Source organism: Rhinopithecus roxellana, chromosome 1 (assembly GCF_007565055.1).
Source record: "Rhinopithecus roxellana isolate Shanxi Qingling chromosome 1, ASM756505v1, whole genome shotgun sequence".
Taxonomy (NCBI): Eukaryota; Metazoa; Chordata; class Mammalia; order Primates; family Cercopithecidae; genus Rhinopithecus; species Rhinopithecus roxellana.
In genome coordinates, this window is record NC_044549.1 from 54062669 (window position 1) to 54075408 (window position 12740).

Sequence of the window (12740 nt, forward strand, 5' to 3'; positions counted from 1 at the left end):
GGCCAGGGATCCTTGGGATCCTAGGCCTGGGATTTAGGACCTGAGCTGAGGAGGGGCTTCAGGTGGACTGTAGACAGGGTGTACTTCCTGGGGAGAGGGCCATGGCTTTCACCAAATCTGTGGCTTTGCAACCTGGAGAGGTGCTGGGACTTTGGGTCAAAGAGGCAGGGCTGCCTCTAATCTTGCCTGGTGTGTTCTCCCTGGGAGGACGCTGGGCATCTCTTCCTTGTTGCGTTTGGACAGGTAAAGCAGGTCAAAGCTGCCACCTCTGTCTCGCTCTCTGCCAACTGCATCGTCTGCTGAGGCTGCTGCAGCCCCTCACCACCCCCCGGCAATGAGTCCTGCAGACGGGTCCTCATGCAAGCAGCTAAGGCACAGCTGGACTGCTTAGAAATTCAGCTTTAATGGCCTCAGCCCTTCTGTCTGAGTCTAGTAGTCCAGGGCACAGATGAGGGCCACACCACGCTTTATCCAGTGTCGCTGGGGCTGATGGGTGGGGATCTCCACAGCAATGACATAGTTGGTGGAGTGTCCTGTGGTTGATAGTGTTCCTGGAATGGGCAAGAAGGGGGACGGGTTAGGTCATGCCCTATTACTACTAGAGCAGGGATAGCGTAGGGGCAGGGCAGTGGGCAGGCTAAGCTGAGGACAGGGAGGGGTCCCTGACCCAAGAGGAAAGTTTCCTGCCTGGTGAGGGGGTCTGGCCAGGGTTCAAGCCTGCCCAGGGTTACTGTATTGGGGACTGAAGATAGGGATGGCAGAGTTGATGCCACTTTTCATTCTCCGATGGACCCAGTCCAGACAAGTTCCTGCTCTGGGCCTCAGTTACCCCTCTGAACTCCCAATGACAGGCTGGGGCTTGTAGGCTCTTGGGGCCCAAGGTGGGCCTGCTGAGGGAGGCGTGCAGGATAGGAGCTCAGGGGTGCTCCCCACAGCCAGATGGCAGGCCTTGGGCATTAACCTCCCTGCTGCTTGCTGGCCTGGCCCAAATCTCTGTTGTCCTTCCTTGTTCAGCTAACCTGGATCAGTCTGACTGGCTTGGGCTGGGCCGGGCTGGGTTAGTCCAGGGTCCCCCCCCCCCCCCGCCCCATAGTGTAGGCTCCCGCCCCAGGCCTCATACCAGCACGAGTCAGTGTCTTGTAGATGGGGCACAGGTAAAAGTCCTGGTCCTGAGCCATGCGGTTGGGCGTTGGCAAGAGCCAGATAACGGCCATCTCTGTGTACAGCTCCTTGGGCTGAGACTCGGCCAGCTGGAAGGCCTCTGGATCCCAGCGGGCACCTTCCAGGAATAATCCATGGATATAGCATCCTACTTGGGGTCTTTGTGTTAACTCCGATGGTGCCTCAAGCATCACCTGTGGGGAGACACAGACACACCCCACACACACAACAATACCCAGAATCTGGGTTAGGAGGCACAAAACTCCCTTCTGAGAGCTGCCTAATGCTGCCTGCCTGCCCATCATCATGTACCTACCACTTTAGCCCGGGGCCTGTGGATTTCTGATGGACCCAGGCCAGACCCGTTCCTGGGACTCATGGCCTCTTCTGGCTTGGGTCTTTCCATGCCCTGGCTTAGGGAGCCCCCAACTGCCAACCAACCATGGCCTCAGAGCCTCTCCTCCTTGGGCTGTACTAGCCTGTCACCTGACCTGGCCCCTGACTGTGCCCAGACCTTGAAATCAAAGGAGATGGTGTCGATGGAGATGACAAATTTGCGGGCAAAATTCTGCAGAGTGCCTGTTAAGAAAGCCTGGGGGAAGAAGAAGCCACTGATCCAGAAGACAGCTGGGATGCCACCTTGGATCCAGGCCTGCAGGAAGTCCAGGCGTTGCAGCAGGTCCATGACCCATGAGGACAGAGGCTTGAGCGATGGGTAGGCCTTGGCACTCCAGAGCTGAGGCACAGTATTGTTGTACAGGCTGGCAGCCATCAGCTCCAGCTGCGAGGACATCACCACCAGCCCTTTGAGTGCCTTGAGTAGGTCTTGCAGTGTCTGTGTGATCACCTGCAGCAGCCGATTGTACCTGTGAGGCCAGTGGCAAGAGAATAAGTAGTGGTCTGGGGTTGCGTGGCAGTAGCTATGCTCCCCAGCTCAAGGCCACAGACTGAAAAGCAATGGCAAAATACAGAGAGAGACTAAGAGCAGAGAACTGGGTCAGGTGGCCTGGGTACAAATCCCAGCTCTGGCCCTTAGCAAATGTGTGAACTTGGACTTGGATAGCTTACTGGATATTTTGGGGCCACAGTTTACTCGTCTACAAAATGTGAATAATAAAAATATGGCTGAGTTGGCTGGGTGCGGTGGCTAACGCCTGTAATCCCAGCACTTTGGGAGGCCAAGGCAGGTGGATCATGAGGTCAGGAGATCGAGACCATCCTGGCCAACATGGTGAAACTCCGTATCTATTAAAAATACAAAAATTAGCTGGGTGTGGTGGTGCACACCTGTAGTCCCAGCTACTCAGGAGGCTAAGGCAGGAGAATTGCTTGAACCCGGGAGGTGGAGGTTTCAGTGAACTGAGATCACACCACTGCACTCCAGCCTGGCAACAGACAGAGACTCTGTCTCAACAACAAAAATGGCTGAGTTAGAGGTGTAGCACTTGGCATGGCACCTGGCCCATAGTAACTCCTGTTGTGATTTCTCTACAGTCCAGTGGCCGCTGACTTGGGGCGGGGGTGTGGCAGGGTGATTACCTAATGACCTCTTGTACTAGCACTGTGTTCATTGATTCCTCATACAGCACTGGGTACTTGGCCATCACCCATTGCAAGTTGATAGGCTCAGGCACCTTGAGCAGAATGTTTTGGGTGACGTCCTCCACTATCTGCAGGGGCAAAGGAACACGGGGGATCAAGGCTGGCCCCCTTATTCCCTGTGGGATTCCACATACACAGAGCTCCTTCCCACAGGGGAGTGGGCAGGATGGTGGAGCCCAGCCCGTCCAGCCCTTGGGCCCCTTCCTCTGACACCACCCACCTCCTCCCGGCCCCGGCCGCCTGCAGAAGATGATTTGGGTTGCAGCTGGATGATGGTACCCAGGAGAGCGAATGTCTCGTTCTGGGCAAAGGTGATGTTGGCATTGTCATGCAGGCCAAAGATCTCAGGCATATCATTGAGTGGGAGGCTCTTGATGTAGGAGAGGTAGCCCTAGGAAGGAGGAGGCCAACATGGAAGCCCCTGGCTTGCTCCACCCCAGCCTTCAGAGTTACCCTCCAATGGAGCACATCCCCACTTGTCATATCCCCCACTTGTCACTCCTGCTTATAACCCTTATGCATGTCCCTGCTCTTGGGACTCCAGGCCTCTGAGGTGCTGTGTGGCATGGCCCTTGCTTCCCTCCCAGCCCCCTTGTTACTGCCATCCATTCCCTGCCCCTCTATTCAGTGGCCCAAATTTGTCAGGCTCCTTCCTGCCGCAGGCCCTTTGCACTGATGACCCACACAATCCAGCCCTGGCTCATGGCTTCTCCCCACACATCTTAGGGGAAGCATCATTTCTGTGGCAGCCCTCCCTGACTGTGGAGTCTGGGCCTTGTTACCATCTTGGAGGAGCTGCCCCAAGCCTCCACTGAGTAATTCCACCCAGGAAGTGGCTGACCAGGAGTTCACTCACAGAGGCGAGCCCCAGTGGGCAGGGACTGACTCCCTCGCCAAGGCTGTCTTTGTGGGATGGATTGATTGATGAAAAGAAAGCTGATGGAGGGTGGGGGCTGCGTCTCCTCCCACCCAGCACCAAGGTGCTCATGGTACCCTAGAACCCCAGCCTAGCAGGCCCCTCCTGTGCAGCCCTTTGGGCTGGACTCACATGGAGGTCGTAGGTGGGTGGGATCTGGTGGTAGATGCCCGAGGCACTGTAGCTGTGTTCAGGGGAGAGCACGTCAGGGTTGTAGAAGTCCTCCAGGATGTTCATGATGCAGCGCCGGTCCCAGTCATCAGTGACACGGCCCCCATAATTGATCTCCCCTGCCGTGTACTTGAGGACCTATGGGGTGGGTGGGTGAGGGCTCCCCTAAGTGCCCCGTCCCCCAAGCCCCAGTCTGCCCCAGGCCCACCTTGTAGGGGATGTCATCATATTCGTCCAGGAACATCTTGAGCTGGCTGATGCAGATGCGCAGGTCTCCGTCGGTGAATTCATAGGGGATGTTGAAGCCCAGGGGCCCAAACTTACGGCGCTCCAGGGCATTCCCATGGAACAAGCACAGAGACAGCAACAGAGACTTGAACTCCATCACCTGGGGGAGGTGGGAGGCAGGGGAGGTGAGCCGGGACAGGGGCCAGGTAGGGTGGGTCAGCGCCAAGTGTGCCTCACCTTGTGGCAGGAGTTGAGGAAGTCTTCACCAAGGCTACTGTAGGTCTTCAGCAGGTTGGCCTTGACACCGCGTGGCGGCTCAATGGTCATCTTGGAGCCATTCTGCAGGATGGACACTGGGAACTTGTTGCTGGGCAGGCTGGTGAGCCAGAGGCGGAAGTCCCTGTGTACCTGATGGCCATGGCTCCATGTGAGCATTGAGATCCATACCTGGTGGCCATCCTGACACCAGGCTGCCTCCTGCTCAGGGACCCTGAGGTGGGTCAGGCGCGGCTGCACAGACAACTGGTTAAGAATTGGCCTTTTGGGCTGGGCGCGGTGGCTCAAGTCTATAATCTCAGCACTTTGGGAGGCCGAGACGGGCGGATCACAAGGTCAGGAGATCGAGACCATCCTGGCTAACACAGTGAAACCCCGTCTCTACTAAAAAACATACAAAAATTTAGCCGGGCGTGGTGGCGGGCGCCTGTAGTCCCAGCTACTCGGGAGGCTGAGGCAGGAGAATGGCGTAAACCCAGGAGGCGGAGCTTGCAGTGAGCTGGGATCCGGTCACTGCACTCCAGCCTGGGCAACAGAGCGAGACTCAGTCTCAAAAAAAAAAAAAAAAGAATTGGGCTTCTGGCTGGGCGCAGTGGCTCACGTCTGTAATCCCAACACTTTGGGAGGCCAAGGCAGGCGAATCACGAGGTCAGGAGTTCAGAGAACAGCCAGGCCAACATGGTGAAACCCCGTCTCCACTAAAAACACAAAAAATTAGCTGGACGTAGTGGTGGGCGCCTGTAATCCTAGCTACTCGGGAGGCTGAGGCAGAAGAATCACTTGAACCCGGGAGGTGGAGGTTGCAGTGAACCGAGATCGCACCACTGCACTCCAGCCCTGGTGACAGAGTGAGACTCCATCTAAAAAAAGAAAAAAGGGCTTTGGCAAGTCCCAGGTCACAGTCTGTGCTGGGTGTCCCTGGGCAAGTCACATCACCACTTGTACAGGTAACTGGGGGTGGGGGTGGATTGAGAGGATTAATGACGTCAATGTGTGGCACATGTCAGTTGCTGAGCCCATGCGGCAGAGTGCTTTGCATGATTCTCTTATTTCTGCCTCATTAGTCCCTGATGGATGCAGAGGAGGCCCCAGTGGGTCTGTGATGGACAGAGCAACACACCTTGTCGGGGTTGATGTGCTCAATGAGGCGTTCTAGGGCTGGCATCCAGCTTGGTGCCAGGTGGCAGTTCTGGAAGAAGACCCACTTGCCCCTCTCTATGGAACTGCGCATCATGGCTTCTGCCCGAGGGCCCTGCAGGGGCAGGAGCACTGAGCAGGGGGGCAGTTAGCCCACCCTCCAGCCCACTCCCTTCCTCCCTGCCTAGCCCTGACCTGCCCCTGGCCCAGGGAGATGGCAGAGAGCTTTTTGGAGAACTTCATTTCTTCGGCAAACTTGTAGAGGTCGGCAGCAGGGTCTGTGCCAGGTGACAGCACAAAGATGAGGGGCGTGGTGGAGTTGGAGTCTTTGAACACCACTGACAGGTTGGCTGTCTGCAAGGGCAGGGGGAGATGCTGAGACCACCTGGGGCTGCAGAGAGATCAGGGCAAGGGAGGGAGATCTGGGGTTCTCAGGGTGATCCCCAGTGGCTTCCTGGTGGGGGCTGGAACCTCTCAGAGCCTTTAGGGAGCAAGCAGGGGTCCTGGCCTGGCCAAGTAGTCTATCCAGATGCAGCCAGGGCCCTAGGACCCAGGGCGGGGACTAGCTCGAAGTGCCAGTCCTGCCAGGGTGCCAGCACTTGCCTGGGGCTCAATGAAGCGTGGCTCCAGGTTGGTGGCCACAAAGTCCTGCATGGCGTTGGTAACCTTATCCCTGCGCAGGCAGCGGAGGACTAGAAGCTTCTGGAACTGGTCTAGGTACTTGTCCCAGATGCCAGGCAAAGGTTCCCTGCAACAGTGCCCCACACCTCCCTGAGAGCCAGCCTATTGGAAGGAGGTTGGTGGCCCCAGGGATTCGGCTGGCTGTACAGCTGGGGAGAGTGGGCTATCCCACGGATACAGCACTGGGGACACAGAGGAGATGTGGCCACAGCTGCCGGGCAACCCTGGGTGGCCCCTTAGAGAAGGCTCTCAGACAAGCTTTCCTAGGGACTCGTCCCCTCGATGGGCTCATCCTGCCATATTCTGGAGCCCAGCTAACCGGTGGGGCTCAAGGCTGTCGAAGATGACCCGGAATTCTGAGAGGTGCTTCACGAAGTCGGAAGAGAAGGAGGAAAATGTTGGCAGGTTCGAGAGTGCTAGGACGTCTCGCCAGGCCCGGTCTGACAGCCAGTCTGGTGCTGGATTCTCAGTCATGATCTGGATAGAGCCCCCGGACAGGAGGTAGCGCCACTCACTCTGGCAGGGGACAGGAGGAGGCTCATACCCAGGCCCTGGCCAGCTCCTCCTGCTCTGGGCACCCCCACCCAGTAGTGTCTCTCCAACCACCCTCACCTGAATAAACTGAGTCTCCCTTGGGGGCGGTAGTCAAACAGGTCTGGGTTAGTGTTCCCACCCTGCCTTTTCCTGACTGTGTGCCCTTAGGGCAAGAGATGTGACTTCTCTGGGCCTCTGCCTTCTCATTTGGGAGTAGAAAGAATCAGAAGGTTGACTGCTTCCCAGGCCAGAGTCCTGTGCCAGGCACGCAGTTAGGGCTCTGGCAGTGGTGGCTGTCACTCTCACTGTCTCGGCAGGGCTTTCCACTGAACCACGAAATGCGTGGGGCTTCATGAGAGTGTGAGTTCCTGGCCAAGCAGGTGTGGGAGGCTCAGGACAGTCCGTCCCTGGTGACAGTCTTCGTGCTCACCAGCACACTCAAGGCTCGAGAAGGCCTGTGCTCACAGCATTGGCCTTCTTGAACCTTGAGCCATTGGTTGGAGCACAATTAACCCAGGGTCTTCCGGCTGTTTTTATTTATTTATTTATTTTGAGACAGAGTCTTGCTCTGTCTTCCAGGCTGGAGTGTAGTGGCACGATCTCAGCCCACTGCAACCTCCACCTTCTGGGTTCAAGCGATCCTCCTGCCTCAGCCTCCTGAGTAGCTGGGATTACAGGCATGTACCACCACACCCAGCTAATTTTTGTATTTTTAGTAGAGACCAGGATGGTCTTGAACTCCTGGCCTCAAGTGATCCACCTGCCTTAGTCTCCCAAAGTGCTGGGATTGCAGGTGTGAGTCACCGTGCCCAGCCCTGGCTGTACTCTGCCCCTTTGCTCTTGTGGTGCCCTCGTGCCTGGCTTTCCCTTTCCTTCCAGCCTATTCTCAGGCCCTGCCACAGGGCCACCCCTCAGGCAGTCTGTCCTCGACATCTCTGCCAGCACCTGGTTGATTTTGCCTTCGTTCATCATGATGCGAACACATAGCAGGAAGGCAAACATCAGCTTGTGCTTCTCAAAGAGACTGCGGCAGACGTTGCTGTAGAGGCTGTAGGTCAGGTAGCGGTTGATGTTGGAGATGCGCTTCTTCAGGTTGTCTGTGGAGTGGAGAAGTGATGGCAGCGTGGAGAGGTGAGAGGAAGGAAGAGCCCCGGGGTCCAGCCCAGCCTAGCCAGTCTCCCCAGCAGCCGTAGGGGCAGCCTGGGCCTCCCCTTGGGCACTTGGTGTTCCCAGTGAAGGGGCTCTGAGGAGGGTAGGAGTGCTGTGTGCATTCTTATGTATTGTGAGTCTAAGAGGAGAGTGTATGCCAGTGAACACAGTTGTGAGTCTGTGTGTGCCCCACAGTGGAAATGTGTCCACATGGGTCATATCTGTGCAGGGTAGGAGCCTGGCATGCTGGTGCTACCTGCTCTCTCTGAATTGGCAATGCCCGAGAGGAAGATGTTGAGAAACCACTCGAGGGAGTACTGGTACATGGGGTCCACGTTGGCCAGGTCAGACACACAGAAGAAGAGGATCTGGGTGCGGACAGCCACGGGTATGTACTCCATGCGTGTCAGGTCGATGTCCTTCTCCGTCTGCTCTGCAATCCTGACCTTGGCCTGTGGGTGCAGTGGGTGGGGGGAGGGGTCAAAGAGCAGAAGGCAGAGGGTTTGGGGGGCAGGCCTAGGGCAGACAGGGAGAAGTGGGGGGCAGGCCCGGGGCATGCCTGGAGCAGGTGGGGGGGCAGGCAGCAGCTGACCTGGATCTCAGCAGCTTTCATCTTGGAGGCTTCCAGCACCTTAATGAGTTCCATGTCATCTACAGGGTTGCCCTCGGAGGAGCTGAGCCGGTACAGGATCTGGTCCTCAATGTCCTTCAGCTCCTGGCGCATCTTGGCATTACTGATAATCAGCTGGTTCTTGGCCTCCTCCAGGTCGGGTCGCTCCTCTGCCACTACCTGGCCCAGTAGCTGGTCCTCTAGGCCACTGCCGGGGTGAGGGGACACCAAGTCTGTACTACCTGGTGGGCCCCAGAGGGCCAGCCGTGAACCTGCTCACCTATCCACCTGTGCTTCTAGGGCTCCAAGAGCCTAGCATCCTTGCCAGTGTTGTCCTAGGAGGCCTAGCCTCCATCTCAGGCTTCAGGGCTAGTACAGAGCCTGCCTTCAAAGATGCCAGTTCTCAGTGAGACCTTGGGGGAAAGAAAGCCTGTAATCCTAGAAGGGGCTGAGCAGTTGGATGTGTGAATGGCTGGGGTCTCAGGACAATACCTCCTTGGCAGGAGGGGGCTGTGATACCCAGGGCAAGCCTTCAGGGTGTTTTTGCCCCCTGCTTTGTGGAGAGGTTCACACTGACCACTGAAATGGAGGCCTTAGCACAAAGCAGGCCTGTGGGCTGTGGGCTGTGTGTGGACGGCCTGTGAAAACCACAGTGCCTGGGCTCCTGGCAGCAAGGGTAAGAAGCAGGGTATTTGGGTTCAGGGAGCCAGAGTGTGCCTGACTCAGGGCTCTGGGGCAGCTCTGAGGATGAGGGCACAGGGCCTGGTGAGGGCTCAGCAGGAGAGAAGGGGTCCCTGGAGGAGGTGAGGCTGGTGCTAGACATGGAGGCTGGGGACCTTGGCCAGGGATCTGATGAGGTGGGGATGAAGGTTCTTAGGTGGAAACAGTGGTGGGTAGGAGGAGCTGGTGGAAGGGCTAGAAAGGCTTGGAATGTGAGTGCCTGGGGGGAAACTGGTGGAGATTTTGGGTGGGGGAAAGTCCCACTGACTCCCGACCTGGGGGTGGGAGAGGGGCAGCTGGGCAGGCAGAGGCAGAGCTGATGCTTGGGGGTTCCCAGGGGTGGGGGCTTACCTGGGTGACAGGGTGAAGTTGATAAGGGTGAGTTTGGTAGAGATCTCGGGCGTGTAGTGTGGGTTGGGCAGCTTGGTGGTGATGTACATCCTGAAGTCCTCATGGTAGGGGATCACCGTGTCCCCCAGCTTCAGCACCGTGTTTCCCTGCTGCTTGTACGTCTGTGGCAGGTGGGACTGGTGGGTACTGTGGTCTGAGCATCACCAGTGGGGCAGGGGGAGGGGACTGCCCTGTCCAGGCCTACAGCCACCCTGCCATCACCACTGCAGACCCACCTGCTTGAGCAGCACGGGCTCCAGGGCCGGGTCCAGCTCCTCGCCCACGTTCTCCAGGAGACATGGCTTGCCAAAGCGGATGGCGTTCTCCATGCTGCGCAGGAAGTCACGGTCACTCAACTTGAACACGTCAAGCCCATTGTCCTTCTCCTGTAAGGAAAGGGTGAAAGAAGAGGTTGAAGGGACTGACAGCCAGCCTGAGGCTCTGCTGCTCACCACTACCCTTGCTATGCCTGGCTGGGGTGGGGTGGTGGTACCTGGTGGGTGGGCTCACCATGTTCTTGATCCATTTGTTGGCCTGGCTCTGAGGGTCAATGAAGTGGGTCCAGCGCTGGGAAAACTGGTTGATGACCCCGTTCTCCACTGACAGTGTGTCGTTGGGGAGGCCAGCGATCTGTGGAAAGCCAGGCACTGGACTGGGTCAGGGCTTTCCTGCAAGCAGGGTCACTGGGGGCATCAGCATCTCCCGGCCTCGTGCTTTGGCTATGGACTTCCCTCTCCTTACTGCATCCCCTTGGAGGTTGCAGGCAGGTAACGATGTGGGCAAGGCCTCACCCCCAGGACTCCTGCCTCTCCCCCGCTCCTGGGCTGGATACCTAACCATGGCACAGCCCCTGAGAGAGCATGGGCCCAAGGACACTGATGGCCCCAGATGGACAGAGAAATCCACAGACAGAAAGGCCCTCTTTCGCTGTGCCTTTCTGTCCTCTTGCCTACTGAGTGCTCGCTTGGTGAGACCATCTTCATGGAGCCCATATCCCACTGACCCTCCTGACCTCTGCCCATACCTGGCCTCTGCCTATGGCCTCCTGGTTCCCTCTCTTTGCCAACTCTCCCTGCCCTTCGGAGTCTTGCCCAGACACTTCCTTTAGGAAACCTTTTCTTTTCTTTTCTTTTTTGGCAATGGCAAGATCTTGGCTCACTGGAGCCTCCACCTCCTGGGTTCAGGTGATGCTCCCATCTCAGTCCCCCGAGTAGCTGGGACTACAGGCATGTACCACCATGCCTGGCTAATTTTTGAATTTTTAGTAGAGACAGGGTTTTGCCATGTTGCCCAGACTAGTCTCGAACTTCTGGGCTCAAGCAATCCACCTGCCTTGGCCTCCCAAAGTGCTGGGATTACACTGCATCTGACCAGACAACCCTTCTAAATCCTACTGTGGACACTGCTTCTCAACCTCTACCCAATCCTTTTTTTTTTTTTTTTTTTTTTTTTTTGAGACAGTCTTGCTCTGTCACTCAGGTTGGAGTGAAGTGGCACAATCTCTGCTCACTGCAACCTCCACCTCTTGGGTTCAAGCCAATTCTCCTGCCTCAGCCTCCCGAGTAGCTGGGATTACAGGCTCATGCCCCCACACCTGGCTAATTTTTGTATTTTTAGTAGAGACAGGTTTTTACCGTGTTGGCCAAGCTGGTCTCGAACTCCTCACCTCAGGTGATCCACCCACCTTGGCCTCCCAAAATGCCAGGATTACAAGCGTGAGCCACCATGCCCAGCCCATCACACTCTTAAAAGTACCCCTAATCCCTCTCCCCACATTTAGCTGTGCCACACTCAGTCCAGCTTTCTCCTCCTCTCCTACCCACCACCCTCTTGCTGGACAGGAGGGTTCAGCAGAGGCAGCTCCGAGCCAGGCCCTGGAAAGCAGGGTAGGAAGGAGGCAGAAGGCTCCTGGCCCAGCCTGGACCACACCACAGGCCCTGCCTGGGCACTCCTGCCCCTGGGGTGGGCACCTGCCATGAGTGGATCTTCACAGGGTTCCCCAGCGTCCCGATTAGCGTGGGCTCGGAGGTGTGTGGGACGTTGTGGCTCCTGAGCTGCTTGACCCAGCTGTCGTAGAGCACTGTGCGGTACTGGCCCTGGGGGGATGCCAGACTCAGGACCACTCCACCACGACACCCACAGAGACCTCCCAACTCCCACTAAGCCACAGTGCTTGGCAGTTACAGAGACCTGAGCTCAGACATGGAGCCAGATACCTGCATTCTATTCCCACTTTGGGTGACTTTCTTGGCCTCTGCAAACCTCAGCCCTTCATCTGTGAAATGCTAACTATGCCTGCCTGTAATGGTGGCTATGAGGATTAAATGGGACACAGATGGCATGTTTAGAACAGTGCCTGGCACGCAGCAAGTGCAGAAGTGTGAGCTCTTCTATGTTCCCACTAGGTGGCTTTTCTGGCTGTTTTGTACACTGCTGTATCCCCAGTGCTTTACAGTGCCTGGCTCAGAGAGGGAGCCTGCTAAGTGCTTGTTGAATGACTGAGTGAGGGGAGAGCCACCTGCAGGCTGCCTGTCATGGAGGCGAGGCCTCAAGGAGGAAGGGTCTCTTTGGGAAGGCGAGGCTGGTCAGAGACACAGGTGGGGACTTCTTACCGTGAAGGGGCCCAGGTAGGCCACAAAGCCAGCGGCCACCAGGACATCGCCAGAGATGTTGTTGAGCATGTACTGCAGGTTCTCCACCGCCTCCTGCCAGCGCACCTTCTCATCCGACAGCCCGTTGATGAGCTGGAGGGGCAGCCCCGTGGGGTGGGCTCTGGGAGGCTGGGCTAGGGGCCTGGGGCTGACCCTACTCGCTATAGCACCTGGGGTTGCCAGGGAGGGGGTGTGGACAGCCACCCCAAGACCCACCCTCCCCCTGGTCCCTTCTGGCCCCTGTCTGGGCCAGGCCCGCCCGCAGGCCTTGCAGGAGAAGGGTGCACACCTTGCCAGCGCGGCCTAGCCGCTGCTCACACTGCTCACACTTCAGCTCCAGCTCATCCTTCTTGGTAATGCATTCCCGGTACTTAGCCTGCATTGTGGCGATGCCGTCCTCCACCTCACGGAGGCGCTGTTTTGCCTCATCCAGGATCTGCTGTGTCACCCCCAGGTCGTCCTGGGCCTCCCGCAGGGCTTGCTGTGGGGCGAAGGGCGCAGGGTTAGCTCGCCA

The 12740-nt window shown here is 57.4% G+C and overlaps 1 protein-coding gene across 1 annotated transcript in view; it reads right to left on the bottom strand.

Annotated features, from left to right (window-relative positions):
* Positions 1–379: 379 nt before the first annotated feature.
* The window catches only part of DNAH1 (dynein axonemal heavy chain 1), an 82849-nt gene continuing 70488 nt past the window's right edge, over positions 380–12740 (bottom strand). Inside the window, exons 57-77 of the mRNA XM_010365019.2 lie at positions 12516–12707; positions 12188–12319; positions 11546–11671; positions 10086–10205; positions 9812–9961; positions 9537–9697; positions 8448–8673; positions 8112–8307; positions 7652–7803; positions 6492–6688; positions 6095–6239; positions 5687–5845; positions 5475–5606; positions 4316–4486; positions 4059–4238; positions 3812–3988; positions 2984–3154; positions 2701–2831; positions 1676–2027; positions 1121–1355; positions 380–551 (exon numbers count right to left, since the gene is read on the bottom strand). Coding sequence (XP_010363321.2) covers positions 430–551; positions 1121–1355; positions 1676–2027; positions 2701–2831; positions 2984–3154; positions 3812–3988; positions 4059–4238; positions 4316–4486; positions 5475–5606; positions 5687–5845; positions 6095–6239; positions 6492–6688; positions 7652–7803; positions 8112–8307; positions 8448–8673; positions 9537–9697; positions 9812–9961; positions 10086–10205; positions 11546–11671; positions 12188–12319; positions 12516–12707 — 3627 coding nt within the window. The 3' untranslated portion in view covers positions 380–429. The remainder of the gene's footprint in view (positions 552–1120; positions 1356–1675; positions 2028–2700; positions 2832–2983; positions 3155–3811; positions 3989–4058; positions 4239–4315; positions 4487–5474; positions 5607–5686; positions 5846–6094; positions 6240–6491; positions 6689–7651; positions 7804–8111; positions 8308–8447; positions 8674–9536; positions 9698–9811; positions 9962–10085; positions 10206–11545; positions 11672–12187; positions 12320–12515; positions 12708–12740) is intronic.